Source organism: Scyliorhinus torazame, chromosome 31 (genome assembly GCF_047496885.1).
Source record: "Scyliorhinus torazame isolate Kashiwa2021f chromosome 31, sScyTor2.1, whole genome shotgun sequence".
Lineage (NCBI taxonomy): Eukaryota > Metazoa > Chordata > Chondrichthyes > Carcharhiniformes > Scyliorhinidae > Scyliorhinus > Scyliorhinus torazame.
In genome coordinates, this window is record NC_092737.1 from 29,715,608 (window position 1) to 29,739,380 (window position 23,773).

The 23,773-nt window shown below is 44.1% G+C and overlaps 1 protein-coding gene across 8 annotated transcripts in view; it reads right to left on the bottom strand.

The window, feature by feature from the left end:
• LOC140404773 (Fc receptor-like protein 2) overlaps positions 1 to 23,773 on the bottom strand; it is a 246,320-nt gene that overhangs the window by 45,416 nt on the left and 177,131 nt on the right. For 7 of the 8 annotated variants that reach the window (XM_072493503.1, XM_072493498.1, XM_072493499.1 and 4 more), the window contains 3 exons: positions 16,700 to 16,972; positions 14,554 to 14,841; positions 12,241 to 12,543 (listed from right to left, as the gene is read on the bottom strand). In XM_072493503.1, the coding sequence (XP_072349604.1) occupies positions 12,241 to 12,543; positions 14,554 to 14,841; positions 16,700 to 16,972 (864 nt within the window). Of the gene's footprint in view, positions 1 to 10,585; positions 10,964 to 12,240; positions 12,544 to 14,553; positions 14,842 to 16,699; positions 16,973 to 23,773 lie in introns of those variants that run through there. The other variant, XM_072493506.1, reaches the window with a different exon arrangement.

The following is a 23,773-nucleotide window of genomic DNA, read 5'->3' on the forward strand; positions in this document are numbered from 1 at the left end:
GCGTAACTATAAAGTTCACGGTGGAAGATATAAGAGGGATTTCAGAGCTAGGTTCTTTTCTCAGAGAGTGGTTGGGGCATGGAACGCACTCCCAGCTATGGTAGTGGAGTCGGACACTTTAGGAACTTTCAAGCGGTTATTGGATTGGTATATGGAGTGTACTGGAATGATTGAGAGTAGGTTGATTTGATCTTAGTTTCAGACTAGTTCGTTTCAACATCGTGGGCCAAAGGGCCTGTAATGTGCTGTACCGTTCTATGTTCTTTGTTGATCTTTACATATTCGAACATCCCACGGGTTTTCCTTTAAAAAAAAATGTCAATATACGCATAAATAGGAAGAGATTGAACATAGTATAGTTGAGAAACTTAAAGGAAGATTCAACAATAACTCCAAAACGGTATACAAAAATAAATTACTTGTGTCTGCATGCATGCAAGAAGTCATAATGGTGTTCTGGGAAATGTGAGGAATAAGTTCTCTCCGGGCATTGAGTATCTTAAAGAAATTAGTATTCGTTATGCAATGATACTGGAACAATCAATGGGACAAAGAGCCGACAAATTCCTTTGTCGTGATGCCGGATATACCAACGGTTTAAGGCGTTGCGATTTATCGTATTGGTGTTCCAGGACTTCCAGGATTCTGCAAAGGTCACCATCCATACGCAAAGTGTTAAACGCAAAAGGCTAGTAAAGATAATGAAAGTGAAAGCAACACAACATACCGAAGTTTATAACGAGAGGTCACATCTTCAATCATGATATATCGTATCTGGCAAGAATTCCGCCTTGTCACTCTCAAGTTATTTAAGATTTATAATGTAATGTTACAATATGGAATGACAAGGTGCAATGCAGAAATTGGTAAAGCATACCATCACTCACTGTGCTCGTTAATTGGGTTGGAGGAGAACACTGAAATAACATGGATTGAAGATTAGTTAAAAGGGAAAAAAACATATATTTGGTGTGAGAGTGTCATCCTCTGGTAGAGTGTACACTGTGTGTTAGCGTCTCTCTCTTAGACTGATGAAGAGATTATGTAATACATATCAAAGTCTTCCACCCATACACATTTGGAAGACTAGGTTATCGATGGGGAAATGGTGGAAAAAAAAGCTCGGAACAAACAAAGAACAAAGACAATAACAGCACAGGAACAGGGACTTCGCACCCCACCGACAACCCCCCCCCCCCACCACCCCCCCCCCCCGCCCCCCCCCCCCCCCCCCCGCCCAACCAGCGCCGATCCAGATCCTTTATCTAAACCTGTCTTCTAATTTCCAGGGATCTACTTCCCTCTGTTCCACGCCCGTTCATACATCTGTCTTGATGCATCCTAAATGATGCTATCGTGCCCGCCTCTACCACCTCCGCTGGCAAAGCGTTCCAGGCACCCACCACCCACTGCGTAAAAAACTTCCCACGCACATCTCCCTTAAATGTCCCCCCTCTCACCTTGAAACCGTGACCCTTCTAATTGACAACCCCACTCTTGGAAAAAGCTTGTTGCTGTCCACCCTGTCCATACCTCTCGTAATTTTGTGGACCTTGCATTTTGTAGACCCACAATGGATTAGAAAAGCTTTAGTTTTGGTAAAGAATATTGCCCTTTAAATGTACAATGGCGAATTATGAAATCGCGCATTTTTGTCAGGAAATAGAACATATAGAACATTACAGCGCAGTACAGGCCCTTCGTCCCTCGATGTTGCGCCGACCTGCGAAACCAATCTAAAGCCCATCTACACTATTCCCTTATTGTCCATGTGTCTATCAAACGACCATTTTAATGCACTTAGTGTTGGCGAGTCCACTACTGTTGCAGGCAGGGCATTCCACGCCCTTACTACTCTCTGAGTAAAGAACCTACCACTGACAAATGGAGGGATGCTTTTCTAATTGGAGGGCTGTGACCAGTGGTGTTCCACAGGGATCAGTGCTGGGACCTTTGCTCTTTCTAGTATATATAAATGATTTGGAGGAACATGTAACTGGTCTGATTAGTAAGTTTGCAGACGACATAAAGGTTGGTGGAATTGCGGATAGCGATGAGGACTGTCTGAGGATACAGCAGGATTTAGATTGTCTGCAGACTTGGGCGGAGAGATGGCAGATGGAGTTTAATCCGGACAAATGTGAGGTAATGCATTTTGGAAGGTCTAATGCAGGTAGGTAATATACAGTGAATGGTAGAACCCTCAAGAGTATTGAAAGTCAAAGAGATCTAGGAGTACAGGTCCACAGGTCATTGAAAGGGGCAACACAGGTGGAGAAGGTAGTCAAGAAGGCATACGGCATGCTTGCCTTCATTGGCCGGGGCATTGAGTATAAGAATTGGCAAGTCATGTTGCAGCTGTATAGAACCTTAGTTAGGCCACACTTGGAGTATAGTGTTCAATTCTGGTCGCCACACTACCAGAAGGATGTGGAGGCTTTAGAGAGGGTGCAGAAGAGATTTACCAGAATGTTGCCTGGTATGGAGGGCATAAGCTATGAGGAGCGATTGAATAAACTCGGTTTGTTCTCACTGGAACGAAGGAGGTTGAGGGGCGACCTGATAGAGGTCTACAAAATTATGAGGGGCATAGACAGAGTGGATAGTCAGAGGCTTTTCCCCAGGGTAGAGGGGTCAATTACTAGGGGGCATAGGTTTAAGGTGAGAGGGGCAATGTTTAGAGTAGATGTACGAGGCAAGTTTTTTACACAGAGGGTAGTGGGTGCCTGGAACTCACTACCGGAGGAGGTAGTGGAAGCAGGGACAATAGGGACATTTAAGGGGCATCTTGACAAATATATGAATGGGATGGGAATAGAAGGATACGGACCCAAGAAGTGTAGAAGATTGTAGTTTAGTCGGGCAGTATGGTCGGCACGGGCTTGGAGGGCCGAAGGGCCTGTTCCTGTGCTGTACATTTCTTTGTTCTTTGTTCTTTGACATCTGTCTTATATCTATCTCCCCTCAATTTAAAGGTATGTCCCCTCGTGCTAGACATCCTGAGGATAGACAAGTCCCCCGGCCCTGACGGGATATATCCAAGGATTCTATGGGAAGCAAGAGATGAAATTGCAGAGCCGTTGGCAATGATCTTTTCGTCCTCACTGTCAACAGGGGTGGTACCAGAGGATTGGAGAGTGGCGAATGTCGTGCCCCTTTTCAAAAAAGGGACTAGGGATAACCCTGGGAATTACAGGGCAGTTTGTCTTACTTCGGTGGTTGGCAAAGGCATGGAAAGGGTACTGAAGAATAGGATTTCTGAGCATCTGGAAAGATATTGCTTGATTAGGGACAGTCAGCACGGATTTGTGAGGGGTAGGTCTTGCCTTACAAGTCTTATTGAATTCTTTGAGGAGGTGACCAAGCATGTGGGTGAAGGTAAAGCACTGGATGTAGTATACATGGATTTTAGTCAGGCATTTGATAAGGTTGCCCATGGTAGGCTTCTATAGAAAGCAAGGAGACATGGGATAGTGGGAAATTTGGCCAGTTGGATAACGAACTGGCTCACCGATAGAAGCCAGAGAGTGGTGGTGGATGGCAAATATTCAGCCTGGATCACAGTTACCAGTGGCGTACCGCAGGGATCATTTCTGGGTCCTCTGCTGTTTGTGATTTTCATTAATGACTTGGATGAGGGAGTTGAAGGGTGGGTCAGTAAATTTGCAGACGATACGAAGATTGGTGGAGTTGTGGAATAGGGAGGAGGGCTGTTGTCGGCTGCAAAGCGAAATAGATATGATGCAGAGCTGGGCTGAGAAGTGGCAGGTGGAGTTTAACCCTGAAAAGTGTGAGGTTGTCCATTTTGGAAGGACAAATATGAATGCGGAATACAGGGTTAACGGTAGCGATCTTGGCAATGTGGACGAGCAGAGAGATCTTGGGGTCAATGTCCATACATCTTTGAACGTTGCCACTTAAGTGGATAGAGCTGTGAAGAAGGCCTGTGGTGTGCTAGCGTTCATTAACAGAGGGATTGAATTTAAGAGCCGTGAGGTGATGATGCAGCTGTACAAAACTTTGGTAAGGCCACATTTGGAGTACTGTGTACAGTTCTGGTCGCCTCATTTTAGGAAGGATGTGGAAGCTTTGGAAAAGGTGCAAAGGAGATTTACCAGGATGTTACCTCGAAAGGAGAGTAAGTCTTACGAGGAAAGGATGAGGGTGCTAGGCCTCTTCTCATTTGAACGGAGAAGGATGAGGAGCGACTTGATAGAGGTTTATAAGATGATCAGGGGAATAGATAGAGTAGATAGTCAGATACTTTTTCCCCGGATAGAACAAACCATTACAAGGGGACATAAATTTAAGGTGAATGGTGGAAGATATAGGGGGATGTCAGTGGTAGGTTCTTTACCCAGAGAGTAGTGGGGGCATGGAATGAACTGCCTGTGGAAGTAGTTGAGTCTGAAACATTAGGGACCTTCAAGCAGCTATTGGATAGGTACATGGATTGCGGTAAAATGATATAGTGTAGATGTATTTGTGCTTAAAGGCAGCACGGTAGATTGTGGATAGCACAATTGCTTCACAGCTCCAGGGTCCTAGGTTCGATTCCGGATTGTGTCACTGTCTGTGCGGAGTCTGCACATCCTCCCCGTGTCTGCATTGGTTTCCTCCGGGTGCTCCGGTTTCCTCCCACAGTCAAAAGATGTGCAGGTTAGGTGGATTGGCCATTATAAATTGCCCTTAGTGTCCAAAATTGCTCTTAGTGTTGGGTGGAGGTGTTGACTTTGGATAGGGTGCTCTTTCCAAGAGCCGTTGCAGACTCAATGGGCCGAATGGCCTCCTTCTGCACTGTAAATTCAATGATAATCTATGATTAATCTCGGACAAAGGTTCGGCACAACATCGTGGGCCGAAGGGCCTGTTCTGTGCTGCATTTCTTTCTCTGTTCTATCACCATCCGAGGAAAAAGGCTCTCACTGTCCACCCTATCCAATCCTCTGATCATATTGTATGCCTCAATTAAGTCACCTCTTAACCTTCTTCTCTCGAACGAAAACAGCCTCAAGTCCCTCAGCCTTTCCTCATAAGATCTTCCCTCCATATCAGGCAACATTCTGGTAAATCTCCTCTGCACCCATTCCAATGCTTCCACATCCTTCATACAATGCAGCGACCAGAATTGCACGCAATACTCCAAATGCGGCCGCACCAGAGTGTTGTATAGCTGCAACATTGCCTCATGGCTCCTAAACACAACCCCTCTACCAATAAAAGCTAACACACCGTACGCCTTCTTTACAACCCTCTCAACCTGGGTGGCAACTTTCAGGGATCTATGTACATGGACACCGAGATCTCTCTGCTCATCCACACTGCCAAGAATCTTACCATTAGCCCAGTACTCTGTCTTCCTGTTTTCCCTTCCAAAGTGAATCACCTCACACTTTTCTGCATTAAACTCCATTTGGCACCTCTCAGCCTAGCGCTGCAGCTTATCTATGTCCCTCTGTAACTTGTAACATACTTCCCCACTGTTCACAACTCCACCGACTTTAGTGTCATCTGGTAATTTACTCAGCCATCCTTCTACGCCCTCCTCCAGGTCATTTATAAAAATGACAAAGAGCAGTGGCCCCAAAACAGATCCTTGTGGTACACCACTAGTAACTGAACTCTAGTCTGAACATTTCCCATCAATCACCACCCTTTATCTTCTTCCAGCTAGCCGAATTTTCTGCAGTACCCTATCATGGGGAACCTTATCAAACGCTTTACTGAAATCCATATACAGCACATCAACTGCTTTACCCTCATCCACCTGTTTGATCACCTTCTCAAAGAACTCTATAAGGTTTGTGAGGCACGACCTACCCTTCACAAAACCGTGTTGACTATCTCTAATCAAATTATTCCTTTCCAGGTGATGATACATCCTATCTCTTATTAGCTTTTCCAAGAGTTTTCCCACAACCGAAGTAAGGCTCACTGGTCTGTAGTTACCGGGGTTATCTCTACTCCGCTTCTTGAACAAGGGGACAACATTTGCTGTCCTCCAGTCTTTTGGCACTATTCCTGTAGACAAAGATGACTTAAAGATCAAGGCCAAAGGCTCAGCAATCTCCTCCCTAGCTTGCCAGGGAATCCTAGGATAAATCCCATCCGGCCCAGGTGACTTATCTATTTTCACACTTTCCAGAATTGCCAACACCTCCTCCTTATGAACCTGGAGCCCTTCTAGTCTAGTAGCCTGAATCTCAGTATTCTCCTCGACAACATTGTCTGTTTCCTGTGTGAATGCTGACGAAAAATATTCATTCAGCACCTCACCTATTTCCTCGGACTCCAAGCACAACTTCCCACTACTGTCCTTGACTGGCCCTACTCTCACCCTAGTCATTCTTTTATTCATGACATATTTATAGAATACATTTATCTTCAATATAGAAGGATGGTAGCATTTACTTAGACAAACGGGCGACATGATGACACAATTGCTCGTAATGCTGCCTCACAGCATCAGGGACCTGTTTCAGCGCCGGCTTTGATTGCCGTTTGTTTTGAGCTTCGATTTTCTCCCCGTCGCTGACCTCCTGCTTCCATGATATACTAATTGGAGTTTAGAAGGGTGAGAGGTGATATCATGGAAACTTACACAATTCTAACAGATTTAGACAGCGTAGAATCAGAAAGAATGGTCCGATTGTGGGGGAGTCCACAGCGAGGGGTGCTAGTTTGAAGATAAAGAGTTAACATGTAAAGACTAAGGTGAGGAGAACTTTCTTCACCCAGAGAGTTGTGAATCAATGGAATTCGCTACCAGAGAAAGTAGTTGTCACCAAAATGTCGCGTAATTGCGAAAAGAAATTCGATATAGTTTTTGGGTCAAAAGGATTAAGGTGTAGAGAGAGAAGCGGGATCAGAATATTGAACCTGAAGATCATCCATAACCTTCATGAATGAGGGAGCAGGCTCGAAGGGCCATATGGCCTCCTCCTGCTGCGATTTTCTATGCTTCCATGTGCTCAGTCTTCCTCCCACAGTCTAACAATGTGGAGATTACGTGGTGTTATTAGGATGGTACCTTGGTGCGAGTCTAGAAATGATTCTCTATCAGAGGTTTGAAGCTCTCTGTATGGGCTGAATGGACTGATTCTGCACTATCGGGATTATCTTGCATGGATTCTCAAGTGCAGGAGAGTTAAATTTACATTAGATATAATTACAAGAGGAGTAGGCTGTTATACATGAAGCTCCCACAGTGGGGTGGGTCTAAACTATACATATTGCAGTTTGAGCCTGGTGAGAAGAGGGACATTTCAGATACCTTTCTAAAGATCTGCATTGTTTGTTTTTGTGTTTAACATTTAATGGCAAGAATCGTGTTACTTGTGACACGGCGGCGTAAGCAGGGAGTGAGAAACTATGTACTGGCAGCAACTGAAATAGTTACTTAACTACGAAAACAGGCTTGAACTGGCGTCTGCTGTACCCGGGCTCAACTGTCTCTTTATTCACAGCATATAGATTCAGACACTCTCTGTGCGACCAACACTGCCTGCGGTTTTGGACGGAGTCTGACAGTTCTCTGGGAAGTGGTAGTCCGTTGAAGGGGAAGGGGCGAAGGCGGCACCTCTTCACCTTTGTAATTTTAAAATAAATAGGGATTGGTTTATGCTGCTATCCAGAGGATAAGATGATCTGTTTCTGAGTTCCGAGTCAAGTTGAAGGTCCATATTCCGAATCTTATAATGATCCTGCAGTTTGTTATATAGTTCATTAGCATCCAAGAGGAAACAAATAATTGAATAAAATAATTAATTATTTAGTTAATTATCATAAGCATGGCTGGAAAGATGATGTTTCAGCGCAAAGGAAGGCCATTTGTAGTGTGTTTGTGGCTGGAAGAGCTTTGGCTCAGAATCATTGAGCTGGAGGCTGAGCTTCAGAAACTACAAAACACCAGGGTTGGGGAGATTTAGCTGGATGCTGTGTTCCCGGAGCCGGCCACATGCCTTAGAATATATTAATCCGATCTGGAAAGTTGTCTGGGACAGGGGAATGTGAAGTCAGCTGAGGCAGGTAAAGAGACTTTGACGAATAATGACACTTCTCTGCAGAAACGGGCGAGGGTCCAGACGGCTGTGTTCCCGTCCCGTGTCAGAGCTCGGACACTTGCTGATGTGGAGTATCCAGTTTTCGTGCTTCAAGTAGGAAGAACGAGGAAAGAAGTTCTGAATGTAAATTTTGATGAGATGAGTACTAAATTAAACAACAGAACCTCCACGGTTTTAATCTCTGGATTCTTATCTCATCCATGTGAATATATACACAGGGTACAAAATACTCCAGGATGAATCTGTGGAATTCGCTGCCCCAGAACGAGGTGCATATTGGACAGTGGGTAAATCTAAGGAGGTGTTAGACAGGCGTTTAATTAATAATGAGTTCAAGGCATACGGAGAACGGGCAAGACAGTGGAGTTGAGACCATGATGAGATCAGCCATGATCATAATGAATGGCGGGTCTGACTCGGGAGTCTAAATTGCCTACTCTTGCTCCTAGTTCTTATGTTCTGTCTAACTCTACCTTTCAGTTCTTTGTCTGTAGCACTGTGGTTAACTGCACCTCAAACATACTTGTGATGTTGTTGATTAATAAGGGGATCAGGTGTTATGGGGAGAAGACTGGAGAATAGGTCATGATGTAACGGCGGAGAAGACTCGGTGGGACCAATCAACTAATTCTGCTTCTATATCTCAATGTCTAATGGTCTTATGAAGACTTGGCTCTAAATGTGGGGAGCAGGAGTGGGTTGATCGTCGCGGGGCATTGGCATCAGTACTTGAGAAAATTAGTTTTTTTCCACTCTGATGACCGACATCTGGTCCGTGCTGGGACCAGTGTTCTTGCAAACGCCATATCAGGGAAGGAGAGAGATAAGTAAAGTTAATTGAGGGGAGGGAGTTTGTTAATGCTTAATGACGCAGTTATAATTAAAAGATCTCAGAGTAGTCGAACATCTGGGAAATAGTGATCATAACCTGACATAATTGAACATTCAGTTTGAGAGTGTAAACCGTGGGACAGAAACAACTGTTCTGAACTTACTTAACGGTAATTTCAAAGCAATGCAGTCAGAGGTGGCTAGAGTGCACTGGGAAATGAGTGTTACAGGAAATACGATTGATCCTGAATAGTTCATGACTTACAACTCTCAGTGAGAAAGAAGGATTCTTGGAAGGCGACTAAACAGCTATGGCTAACCAAGGAAGATTAGGATGGTATTAAAATGAACGGACAGGAACATATACTGTGGCATGGTTTAGTGGTGAAACTCAGGATTGGGAAAGTTTAAAAAAACAACTTTAAAAACCAAGATCACCAAAAAGAAGGAAGTGCGAGAAGAATACATATGACGCTCAACTAGCAAGTAATATAAAAACGGACAGCATTTTAATTACATAAAAAGAAAAAGGCAGGCCAATGTAAACCGCATGAATGAGACTGAAGAAATCATAATGAAGATCCAGGAAATGGCAGGGCAGTTTAACAAATACTTTGAATCAGTTTTCACGATGGAAGACACCAATAAACTTTCAAACTGCGAAATAATACATGGTCAAAAATAGGGTGGGTGGGACAAATATAATGATTAATAATGTAGTGAAAATTGTTCGGGAACTAATGGTAATAAAGGCCGATAATTCAAGTGGTCATAATCGATTGCATCACAGGATATTAAAGGAAATAGTTACAAAGATCGTGGTACTAATCTGCCAATTACCCTTAAATTCTTGAAAATGGTCAGTGCAACACCCTTACTCAAAAACGTCGGTAGACAAAAGAAATACAGTGCCCATTTAGCCGAATTTGTATCATTGGTAAAATTATAGACACCATTTGAAAGATGTAATAGCAGTAATTTAGAGATGTCTAATATATTAAAGTTGAGTCACAGAACTCCATGGAGGGTGAATAACGCTTGGCAAAGTTATTCGAATTCTTTGAAGTGGCAATGAGCAGGAATTATAACATGGAAACAGTAGATGTAATATATTTGGATTTCCAACAATAAGGCACAGCAGAGAAGACAATTTATTAACTTAAGCGCCCATGTTGTTTGGAGCAGCACATTAGCATGGATAGAGGATTCGCTGAATGATGGAACTCAGAGAATTGGGATAAGAGAGGCATTTTCAATCTGACTGCCTGAAACTAATCGTCTGTTACGGAGATCAGCCTTCGGGGCAAAATTATTTCCAATACATATTGATGACTTGGAGAAAGAACGTTAATGTTCTATTGCCAAGTTGCTGGATAACACAGAGATTGTGAGGATGACAAAATGTGTCTGCATAGGAAATAAGACAGGTTAATAAGTGAGTGGGCAAGAACTTGGTAGATGGAATGTGATGTAGGTATCTGTGAAATTAAGCACTTTGGTATGAACAATAAAGTAGCTGAATATTTTTAAATTGATAAAGACAGCAGGAAGCATCGAGTGGTTTGGTTCGTGTTAGAAAACGCCAGAATACAAATACAGCAAGTAATTGGGAAGGCAAATGGAATGATGACCTTTATTTCAAAACGAATGGAGTATAAAAATAAGGAATTCCTGCAAAAAGTAGACAAGGCACCAGTCAAACTACACGTGGCATTCTGTTAGCAGAGTTTGTCCCCCTTTTTAAGGAAATATTAATGTCATTGGAGGCATTCCAAAGTGAGTGCACAGGGTTGATCCCGGGTATGGAAGGAATTGGTTACGAGGAGATGTTGAGTTGGTTGGGCATGCACTCATTGTGATTTTGAAGAATAAGAGACGACCTTGATGAGTCTTAAGTGATCTTCAGGGGTCTTGAGAGGGCGGATGCTGAGAGTTCGTTTCCTTTATAGGGAGATCTAGGCGAACAGGTCATAATCTCACCGTCAGGGTTCGCCCATTTAAGAGAGAGATGAGGATATATGTATTCTCTCAGAAAGTAGTGAAGCTGTTGAATTCTTTACCGCAGAGATCTGTAGAGAATGAATTGTTAAGTCTGTTCAAGGCTGATATATATATATATATATATATATATGTATCAGTAAGGTAATCAAAGGTCATGGGAATAAGGCAAGAAAGTGGAGTTGAGGATTAGATCAGAGAAGTCATGGTCTTCTTCTGTTCCTACGCCTTGTGAGACAGACAGTGAGATATATAATTAATATAATTAGAGCGAGAGGGTAACATGCACCTCACATGAGATTTAACCTTCGGGATATGCTTAATAGGGCAGTTGTCGCAAGGGTATTCCCCATGGCTGAGAGGCAGAACACATGGCACAGGATTCTCATGATGACGGGTTCATCTCTCGCGCCTGAGGTGAAGACATTTGTCGTCAACAGTTGGTGGGGAAACTTTGGAATTTACCAGTCGGCAAGAGCTGCGAATGTGATGTTAATATATTCATGCGGATTATTCCTTTCGACCTTGTCCTAATAAGTTATTTGTATTCGTTCATGGATATGGGCTTCCCTGAACGGGCCAGCATTTATTTCCCATCCCTGAGGGCATTTTAGAGTCAATCACATTGCTGTGGATCTGGCGTCACATTTAGGCCAGGTCAGGTAAGGACGTTAGATTTCCTTCTCTAAAGTAACATCAGTAGTCCAGTGACAATACTACTACGCCATTGCCTCCGCTAAATTGCTGAATCGTGGAGGGTGCTTGCAACATGATACATTCCTCTTCAGAACCGTTCTCAAGGCACACCTGGCAGACGCAGTGCCTTGCACATGTTGGAAATCAGCAAACCGCAACTACCATCTACTTTGATAAAGTAATTGGGATATATTAAGCAGACCAAGCTTAATATACCAGTTTGGGAAACCTGGAGGGAACTGGGAACCGGGTCATATTCATACTGCTGTAGGGGTGAGGCGGTGAAGCGGGGGTGCTGGGTAGAGGGCCAGCGATAGGTGGAGATTGACAAAGCCGTCGTCATGTGCCAATATCAGCCTTAATTATCATTCTTTACTACTCCTTTGTCTTTCTGTCCACGTCACCTTTGTTGATCTCAATTAGCGCCGGCCCCCAATCCCGCTCCACCGCTCGTCTCTCTTCCACCTCTCCTGCAGTGTAATTCTGACCGTATTTCCAGTTCTCTCCAGCTTTGAGAAAAAGGCTCGAACTGTTCGCTGCCTTCTCTCTCCACGGATGCTGTCGGACATGCTGAGCTTGTCCAATATTTGATGTTTATGTTTCGCATTGCAGCATCAGCAGTAATTTGCTTTTACCTTAATGTATCAGTTACCTGAGAGAGCCGCTTCGAAATACTTGCTGGTTGTGTTAAACATAATCTCATCAATCCCTCTGTTGATCGAAACACAGTGATATCGCCCTCCATGGTGCGCCTCGAATGAATCGACAACGAGCTCGTTCCCCTCGGCATTAAAGTGATAAGATTCGCTGTTGTTTGTTAACATGAGATTGTCTCGATACCACAGGAAGCGGGGCGCGGTCCCTTCCTTCAACTGACACTGCAGAACCAGGCGGTGCCCGGCTGCAATCACTGTCAGGTTGTCCTTGGAAACGAGAGAAGCGCCGGCTACAGGGACTGAAGAAGAACAAACGAGGTCAAATTCACGGAGTGAATTTACTGCATCAGACCAAAAACTGGCGATCACAATTGTTAGCAAATGGGGATAAATCGAGTAAACGAATGAGTTAGGCGAGAAAAATAAGACGCAAGGTTAAATTTCATCGGCGAGGACACTTAACTCATAATTTCCCTAATATTGAATGTTGCTACCTTTCATTCAATTCCTGTGAATGAGTACACATACCCAGTTTCCTCCACAGATCTATACTTAGAGCTGGACGATCAGTGTTAAAGCTCGGTGCAGTTGTAATATCACCTGATTCATATTCAAAATAAACGTTCTAATGTCCGTGGGGCACAGGTTGAGTTCCTACCGATATTATAGGGGAACAGAAATTCGATTGATCAATATTACCTCGAATATAAGTGCGATCTGAATGATGGTGTTCAGGAAAATGTGTTCAGTTCCTGATAAACCACAGAATACCATAACTGTTGCGCCGCAGAGGAGGCTTTTTGGCCCACCGTGTCTGCACAAGCTCTCCAAACGAGCCGGTTGGGTTAATGCCTTTTCCCTTTACCCCACACATTGTGTCCACGCAACTTATCATCCAGCGCCCCCCTGAATGCCTTAATTGAACTTCCCTCGACCATACTTCCCGGCAGTGAATTCCACACCCGAATCACTCGTTTCTTTTCTCAAGTCACATTTGCTTATTTTGTAAATCAGTTCACATCTGTCCCCTCTCGTTCTCGATCAGTCTACGAGCAAGAACAGTTGCTCCCCCCCCCCCCCCCCCCCTAATTTCTCCCATGCCTTTTAATACGATTCATTACATCACAACGACGTTGTTCGATAAAATTGTTTAGGAAGGACATCTCGCCTGAAGTCTCATTCAGTGGCAGTTCCATCGCTCAATACTTCGCTACCAACGACCTGAAGGTAAACATTGACCAGAAATTGAGCTCGATTAGCCATAAAACACTATGGCTACTGGAGCAGTTCGAACACGAGGAATAATGTTGCTAGTGGATTATTTCAGAACACTCCAAAGCCTGTCAACCATCTACGAGTCACAAGTCAGAATATAATGGAATATTCTCAACCTGCATGGGTGACTGTAGCTCCAAATACATTAAAAAAACTCGATACCATTGCTACCCCTTCGGCAAACATGAAATTCCTCCACGACTGACGAACTGTAGCAGCCGTGTGTACCAATGATACAAGGCACTGCTCGAACTCACCAAGGTTCCTCAGGCAGCACTTTCCAAACCTATGAACACTACCATTTCAAAGGACAAGAGCAGCAGACATGCGAAATCCACCGCCTGGAGGTTTCCCTCCAAGTCATTCCCCACCCTGACTTGGACATATCTTTCCTTCGCTGTCGTTGGACAAAATCTTGGTTTGCCCTTCCTAACAGGACTGTGGGTGTACCAACACCTCAGGTAGGGTAGAGGTTCAGGAAGGGAGCTTATGACCGCCTCCTGAATGGCAAGAAGGGATGGGGGAAACATGCTGGTTTTGCCATCGGCCCTCATCCCATAAATGAATAAAACTAATTGTAATTCAGACTAAAAATTCTGGTTTACGCTCAACTGCCCTCTGAGGTGGCACAAATTCAGCCAGTTCTCGGGGAATTGTGAATTGAGGGTGGGGAGGATAAATTACCTTGGTGTTCACGTCCAGAGAAATAATAAAAAAGCCATATTTCCACGAAAACCCCCTCCCGTGATGGTGCTATATTAATACTCATCAGGATTACCTTATTGAACAGTGTAATGACTACCACTTATATTGTCTAGATTCAAACGTTCTCCTGCAATCCATTGTTATATCTCATTCTCGGATTTAAAGCATGCTGCCCCCTCCCTCCATTGAGAACAATTGATGATATAGTAAGTGCTGTATTCGAAGCCGATAGAGAAATCAGAAATTGGATTTGAAACAATTTCCACGACAGTTATATTTCTTCAACTCACTAGAGTTGTTATTCTGCTGAGACAATTTTAGCAACTCACCGATCACTGGTAGCACAATCTGTTCACTTTTTAGAAGAGGGTCGGTCGCCTGGTTTCCAGCCATGCAATAGTAGCTCCCTTCATCGTCTCTGCTGACTTTTCCAATTTCGTACACAATGCTGGTCAGGTTGGACATGTGCTGGTATATTTCCACATTAGGTTCCTTGTGGAAACTGTATTTAATTGGTGGAGTACCGCTTGGCACTGAACAGGTTAACCACGCAGCCTCTCCTTCTATTATACCATTCCCAGGGTGTAGTGTCAGCTGGGGCGTTGACACTGGAATTGCTGTAAAATATTTTCACATCTCAGATATTTAGCGTCACCAACTGCTCGGCCTCAGACCGGAAGAAACTTCAGAGAGTCGTGAACACAGCCCAGTCCATCGCGCGAACCCGCCTACCATTCATTGACTCTGTCTACACCTCCCGCTGCCTGGGGAAAGCGGGAAGCATAATCAAAGACCCCTCACACATGGCTTACTCACTCTTCCAACTTCTTCCATCAATCAAAAGACACAAATGTCTGAGAACACGCGCTAACTGATTCAAAAACAGCTTCTATCTCGCTGTTTCCAGACTCCTGAATGACCCACTCATGGACAGAACTGATCTCTCCACGCATCTTCTCTACTGTGTAGCGCTGGACTCTGTATGCTTCACCCGATGTCTAGGTCCATGTGCTGACATTGTGTATTTATTGTATGCCCGATGTTTTTCATGTATGGAATAATCTGCCTGGACTGTACTCAGAAAAATACTTTTCACTGTACCTAGGTACACGTGACAATACATCAGAGTCAAATCAATTCAGAATGATTCGTATCAATTTTGAAATGAGTTGCAATTCTCCTAGAACCCTAGAATCTCTACCATGCAGAAGAAGGCCATTCGACCCATCGAGACTGCGCCCATCCTCCGAAAGAGCAGTCTTCCGAGGCCCACACCCTCGTCCTATCCCCTTGTGCCCGCACAGTTATTATACCTAATGCACCGAAACTGCACATGTTTTGACTGTGGGACGAAGCCGGTGCACCTGGAGGAAACTCACACATATACGGGGGATAACGTGCAAACTCCACACATTCACCCAAGGCCGGTGACCCGGCTCCCTGGCGCTTTGAGGGCCATAATCCAAGTGCACACAAAAATAATTTTCGCACTATACTCCCAAATTGAGATTCCCCTCCTTCATCAGTTTTGACAGCTAATATGATAATCGGAACAAGACATGTTCTTGGAACTCTTCCTAATGCAAACCATTCCATTGTATCCGATCAGCCCTAACCTTTCCTAGTCTGCTCCTCCAAAACATTAACTCTACAATGAATCGTATCTACCGTTAGAAGGTGTTGCACTTGTCGTATAACGGAAATAGTTGCTGAGAAAGTCTGGCATCAACCCCGTGTGAGAAAACAAAATTGGGCATTCAACCTGACTGACTAACTTTGTTTCCGTCTGCACTAATCCTGTTTGTCTTACCAACCTTTTCCAACATTGTCTTCATTTTTGGGACGCTTTTTCAGCAAAAGACGTGCTGCACTGGCTTATTGCTCCTTCCCTTAAAATTGTCAATCGATCCCTCTACCAGCATTTACCTGCCTGAATTGAGATACTCTCACCTGTTTCCCCCTCCCTCTTGCCGAAAGACGTCCGACGATTCTCGGTATCACAGAATGAGACAGTGTGTAAGAGTCTTTTCGGCACATGAACTGTGCACCAGCACGTGGAAAAACACCTGTCCTCCTATCTAATCCAATTGATCAGCACATGACCCATAACCGTGAATGTGATGATGGTCAAAATCTTCATCAAGTATTTTATTTTTACGATGTGAGGCAAGCTTCTACCACCTTTCAATTCCTTATCATCTCTGGCCCAGGTCTATCCCGATGATTCGCTACTTGTGATAATAGTTCTAAAACAGCACTGCCCATTCCCTGTGAATTGACGGTCTTTCAAATATAAACGCCTCAGATAAGCACATCTTACCTCGAATCTATGTGTTTGTTTTTAAGAAACAATACCAGCAACAATATCGGCACTGATAATGCTTGTGCCCCTATTGATCAAACGTATTGCTGAAATACGTAGCCGACTATTTCCTGAACCGGAGACTGGAAGCAGCTGCAATAAATTGTACTCACGATGTATTTCCACCGAAATCCCATCGCTCCGTTTCGTCACTGAACTCTCAGTTTTCGTTACTTCACACAGGTAAGTCCCTGAGTCTTCCAGTTGAGCTTGTGCCACAATATAAGATTTGCCGGTTGATGGAGAATTGAGAGTCTGTCCACTTCTGAAAAACACGTATCTCAAAGAGGAACGGGAGGGATTTCCTTTTACCTCACAGGTGAGCTTCAACTGTTGACCCACAAATACTTGGCCATTGTCAGACAGAGTCGGTTTACTGAAGGCTTCTATGAAAATGAATCACACATTACTTTTGTTGCCACAAAATACATTTTCGACTCAAGAATTTGTCGGGTTGGAGAACACAGTGACAATGGCCAATTCAGTGAAATGCCGAAACTATTAAAGGATGGAGCTTTGCAATAATGATTTTGTGCAGTCTGCATTAAAGGAATCTACACTTTGGGATATGTGAGAAGCTAAAAGCCTAAGGTGGCCTCGTGAATAGATGTGTGGTCAATTTTATATTTTTATGCATAAATTTTGAATTAATATTTGCATGGCATATTTGCATAACCATTTCTAACCATTGTTCTGGCAACCTTGCATAAGTGCACTGAATGGTTACCTTTGCAGCATTTGTCGGATTATTCCATGACCAACATTTTCCATGAGAAAGGAATCTTTTTTCTACCTAATCTTGTGCCAATAATGATCAATTGTCGCCACCAGCTTAACTAGCTGCCGAAGCAGAGAGTAACGGTGTTCACTTTTTTGTGTGTGTGTGGCGGCAGTTGTAATGCCACAGGGCCATCAATCTATAGGCCCAAGCTAATCTTCAGAACACATTAGTAACAGTTCAACTTTCAATCAATTGGCAAAATTCAGATGTGACAGCAGGTCTCGTAATAGTGAGACTGAAACGATCATCGATCGTTGTGGGGGAAAATAAAATCTGGTTTACTCTTTTATGAGGAAATAAAACCTGTTTTACATCCCCGGCCCTGCCTGGGTCCAGAAACAGAGCAAAATGGTATCTTCCTGGGAATTATTTCAAATCATTCACTTCAACGGAAAGTTAGGCAGGAACCAACTTTTTTTTAATCTTAAAGGCATTGGACGCAACACACAAAATATAGAATTTTAATGAAACTTGTTGTCACCAAGTTTGTGCATTACGCATGGTCGAAAATAACAAAGGCGTTTTGATTATCTTTTCAGGTAAGTTATTGATTTTGATTGAAGGGAATGTAGAATAAACACTGGCAGATAATTGAATGCGAGCAAACCCAATGGGACAATACTAAAGGCCCCGAAAACTCGTCATTTTTTCCTATTGTGCAAATGTGATTTCCATTAAATGCATTGAATTTTCCATGAACATCATGACACCGAGTTAATACTTGATTTACTGCAATAATGTTTTGTTGCATGATTAACTTATGATAAGGAATGGGGGGGGCGATTTTGATCGGTCACAGACTTCCAATAAAACAGAGGTAGGTTTAAGTATTTTTGTCCGTTTCTTGCCACTGGGGGTCACTGGCCTGGCCATTATCCATTGTCCATCCCCGAGACCATTTAAGAGTCCATCAGATTTCTGTGCATCTGCAGCCATGTGTTAGTCGTACCACCTCAGGACGGTAGATTTCCTTCCCTTCAAGGACATTAGTGAATCAAATGTTTTTCATTTATGACAATCCACAATGGGATCATGGTCACCATTAGACATTTCATTACAGGTTTTCGTTATTATACAATTCCAACTTTATGATCTGCCATGGGGCGATTCTAACCCGGTCCCCAGAGCATTACTCTGGATCCCTGGATTACAATCCCAACAACAATAACCTTATGCCGCAGCCTCCCATTTTTGTATTTTTATATATCATAAATACGTCATAGAAGTACATGAGTCTAATTGAGGGGTGACATGTTGCAGTATACAACTCTACTCAGATCTATGTTGGAAAAAGTTAACTTCCTCACTAGGGTTTTCAATTTCAGTTGAAAGTGTGGTCCTATTGCGCTGAGATTATTATGGCACGAAACGTAAATGAGAAATTGGGGAAAATTACCTATTGCTTAACAACCCGGACACATTTAGGAAAACAGCATTTTTGAATTTAGTATTAACTGAAAGCCAGGGTTGATGGAACTTATTATTGAGAGGAGTAATATCTCTCACAGCTTCGCTATAAGGAGAAAAAGCATACATCTGGAACACATAGAACATACAGTGCAGATGGAGATCATTCGGCCCATCGAATCTGCACCAACGCACTTGAGCCCTCATTTCCACCCGTTCCCCATAAACCAATAACTCCCCCTAACCTTTTTGGATACTAAGGGCAATTTAGCATGGCCAATGCATCTAACCTGCACGTCTTTTGGACTGTGGGAAGAAACCGGAACTCCCGGAGGAAATCCACGCAGACACGGGGAGAACGTGCCGACTCCGCACAGACAGTGACCCAGCGGGTATCGAACCTGGGACCCTAGCGCTGTGAAGCCACAGTGCTAGCCACGTGTGCTACCGTGCTTCCCAGAGCGATCGACAAATGAACATGGAGGCAAGTACCAGAGCCCTGAAGAGCAGTTACGTCGGGAAATTAGATCAATTAAGAGAAGTGATCAAGTAGCATGACGTTAAATGATCAAAGGGAATTGGATCAACTTAGTATTCATGGATCCCAAAGCCACATTTATAACGGAAAGAGATTGATAAAGACAAATGCAGGCCTCCATACAGACAAAACAGGGGAATATATAAGAAAGGAAAATGAAATAGCTGAGCAGCTGAATACATACTTTGGTCTGTCTTCGCAAATGAGGACACAAATTAGACACCAGAAATGTTGGAGAATGAAAGGTTTAGTGAAAGGGAAAAACTGAGGGAGATCAATGTCAATGGTGCTTGGAAAACTGATGGGAGTAGTGGCGGATAAATCCCCAGGGCCTAATAATATGCATCCCATAGTGCTTATGGAGGTGGTTCTGGAATTAGTGGATGCATTGGTGATCATCTTCCGGGATTCTATGAACTCTGTAACAGTGCCTAGCTAATGTCACTCCAACATTCTAAAAGGGAGGTAGAGAGAAAACAGGGAATTATTGACGAGTCAGCCCAACATCGGTGGTGCGGGAAATTCTTGAATCCATTATCAAGAACTTCATAGGGGAATATTTAGAAAGCAGTGGCAGGATCAGCCAGAGACAGCATGGATTTATGAAGGGAAAATTATGTTGCCAAATCTGTTGGTTCTTTTGAAATGCAACTAGTACAGTTGAGAAAGGGGAGCCAGTCGATGTGGTATATTTGGACTTTCAGAAGGCGTTTGACAAAATCCTGCAGAAAAGATTATTATGCAAAATTAAAGCTCTTGATATTGGGGGAAGTGCATTGAGGTGCATTGAAAACTGGTTGACAGAGAGGAAACAACGAGTAGGGGTTAATGGGTATTTTTCAAATTGGCAGGCAGTAACTAGTGAGGTGCCATAGGGATCGGTGGTGGCACACCAGCTATTCACTATATGTATCAATCATTTGGACGAGGGAGCAAAATATATCACCACACAGTTTTCAGATGATACCAAGTTGTGGGAGGATGAATTGTAATGCGGATGCACACATCCTACAGCATGATCTGAACAGGTTGGGAGAGTGGGCAAATCAATGTCACATTTAAAAAAAAATTTTTTTTTGCACTGAGTGCTGAATTTGGTGCATTTGAGTGCTATACTGAGAATTTGGTGACGGAGGGAGTATAAGGCTTCATTTTTATCTAAAGCCTAATCTTTCTTTTATTTAGTTAATTAACTTAAAATTTGCTGTTTGGTTTAGAAGAAGGTGAATTTTCAATCAGCTTGAAACAAAGCTTCTACTTGTAGGCACCTGCAGCTGGAGCGTGTTAATTAGTTAATTGGATTAGGCCAGTTTTCAGAGGCTAGATTCACAGTAAAAAAGTGATCCCCTACAGTGCAGACTTTGTTTGCACTGAGTGCTGAATTTGGTGCATTTGAGTGCTATAGTGAGAGTTTGGTGACTGAGGGAGTCCTGAATTTGGTGCATTTGAGTGCTATAGTGAGAATTTGGTGACTGAGGGAGTTAGGAGAGGAGGGAGTAAGGTGCTCCTTTCATTTTGTTTCCTGCATGTCCGCAAAGAGTGAGAAGAGAGCCAGTTGTTTACAGAGAGTGCAGCTGACTGGGAGCAGAGTCGAAGGGTGGAGATCCTGTTGGTCCACAGGGCAGCTATATTCTGTAAGGTAAGAGGGGATGGAGGCTAGGCCAGTTGCATGTTCCTCCTGTAGGATGTGGGTGGCGAGGGATACCACCGGTGTCCCCGCTGGCTATACCTGCGGGAAGTGCACCCAACTCCAACTCCTCAAAGACCGTGTTAGGGAACTGGAACTGAAGCTGAATGAACTTCGGATCATCCGGGAGGCAGAGGGGGTGATAGAGAAGAGTTACAGGGAGGTAACCACACTCAAGGTACAGGATAAGACTAGCTGGGTTACAGTCAGTGGAAGAAAAGCAAACAGGCAGACAATGCAGCGATCCTTCGTGGCCGTTCCCCTTCAAAACAAGTATACCGGTTTGGATGCTATTGGGGGGGATGACCTGCCGGGGGAAGGCCCTAGCAGCCAGGTCTCTGGCACTGAGTCTGGCTCGGGGGCTCAGAAGGGAAGGGGGAGAATAGAAAAGCAACAGTTCTAGGAGATTCAATGGTTAGGGGAATAGATAGGAGATTCTGTGGTCGCGAGAGAGACTCCCAGAAGGTATGTTGCCTCCCGGGTTCCAGGGCCAGGGATGTCTCGGATCGTGTCTTCAGGATCCTTAAGGGGGAGGGGGAGCAGCCAGAAGTCGTGGTGCACATTGGTACCAACGACGTAGGTAGGAAAAGGGGTATGGAGGTAATAAATGAGTTTAGGGAGTTAGGCTGGAAGTTAAAAGGCAGGACAGACAGAGTTGTCATCTCTGGTGTGTTGCCGATGCCACGTGATAGCGAGGCTCGGAATAGGGAGAGAGTGCAGCTCAACACGTGGCTGCAGGAATGGTGTAGGAGGGAGGGCTTCAGGTATTTGGATAATTGGAGCGCATTCTGGGGAATGTGGGACCTGTACAAGCAGGACAGGTTGCATTTGAACCAGACGGGCACCAATATCCTGCGAGCGAGATTTTCTAGTACTCTTCGGGAGAGTTTAAACTAATTTGGCTGGGGAATGGGAACCGGATTTGTCGTCCAGCAACTAAGGTAGCCGATATTCAGGACGCCAAAGCGTGTAATGAGGCAGTGGGGAAGGGAACACTGACAAAGGAGAGTACTTGCAGGCACGGAGATGTGTTGAAGTGTGTATACTTCAACGCAAGAAGCATCAGGAATAAGGTGGGTGAACTTAAGGCATGGATCGGTACTTGTGACTACGATGTGGTGGCCATCACGGAAACGTGGATAGAAGAGGGGCAGAAATGGTTGTTGGAGGTCCCTGGTTATAGATGTTTCAATAAGATGAGGGAGGGTGGTAAAAAGTGGTGGGGGTGGCATTGTTAATTAGAGATAGTATAACAGCTGCAGAAAGGCATTTCGAGGAGTATCAGCCTACTGAGGTAGTATGGGTTGAAGACAGAAATAGGAAAGGAGCAGTCACCTTGTTAGGAGTTTTCTATAGGCCCCCCAATAGTAGCAGAGATTTGGAGGAACAGATTGGGAAACAGATCTTGGAAAGGTGCAGAGGTCACAGGGTAGTAGTCATGGGTAACTTTATCTTCCCAAACATTGAGTGTAAACTCAAAAGAGATCTTGGGGTCTATGTTCATACATCTTTGAAAGTTGCCACTCAAGTGGATAGAGCTGTGAAGAAGGCCTATGGTGTGCTAGCGTTCATTAACAGAGGGATTGAATTTAAGAGCCGTGAGGTGATGATGCAGCTGTACAAAACTTTGGTAAGGCCACATTTGGAGTACTGTGTACAGTTCTGGTCGCCTCATTTTAGGAAGGATGTGGAAGCTCTGGAAAAGGTGCAAAGGAGATTTACCAGGTTGTTGCCTGGAATGGAGAGTAGGTCTTAGGAGGAAAGGTTGAGGGTGCTAGGCCTTTTCTCATTAGAACGGAGAAGGATGAGGGGCGACTTGATAGAGGTTTATAAGATGATCAGGGTAATAGATAGAGTAGATAGTCAGAGACTTTTTCCCCGGGTGGAACAAACCATTACAAGGGGACATAAATTTAAGGTGAATGGTGGAAGATATAGGGGGGTTGTCAGAGGTAGGTTCTTTACCCAGAGAGTAGTGGGGGCATGGAATGCACTGCCTGTGGAAGGAGTTGAGTCGGAATCATTAGGGACCTTCAAGCAGCTATTGGATAGGTACATGGATTACGGTAAAAGGATATAGTGTAGATTTATTTGTTCTTAAGGGCAGCACGGTTGCATTGTGGATAGCACAATTGCTTCACAGCTCCAGGGTACCAGGTTCGATTCCGGCTTGGGTCATTGTCTGTGCGGAGTCTGCACATCCTCCCCGTGTGTGCGTGGCTTTCCTCTGCATGCTCCGGTTTCCTCCCACAGTCCAAAGATGTGCAGGTTCGGTGGATTAGCCATGATAAATTGCCCTCAGTGTCCAAAATTGCCCTTAGTGTTGGTTGGAGTTGTTGATTTTGGGTAGGGTGCTCATTCCAAGAGCTGGTGGAGACTCAATGGGCCGAATGGCCTCCTTCTGCACTGTAAATTCAATGATAATCTATGATTAATCTCGGACAAAGGTTCGGCACAACATCGTGGGCTGAAGGGCCTGTTCTGTGCGGTATTTTTCTATGCTCTATGTTCTATGCAGTATTATTTGGATAATCGTGACGTTGTTCACTTTGGAAACAAAAACAGGAAGGCAGATTACATAGAACATAGAACGATACAGCGCAGTACAGGCTCTTCGGCCCACGATGTTGCACCGAAACAAAAGCCATCTAACCTACACTGTGCCATTATCATCCATATGCTTATCCAATAAACTTTTAAATGCCCTCAATGTTGGCGAGTGCTGTTTCAGGCATGGCATTCCACGGCCTAACCACTCTTTGCGCAAAGAACCT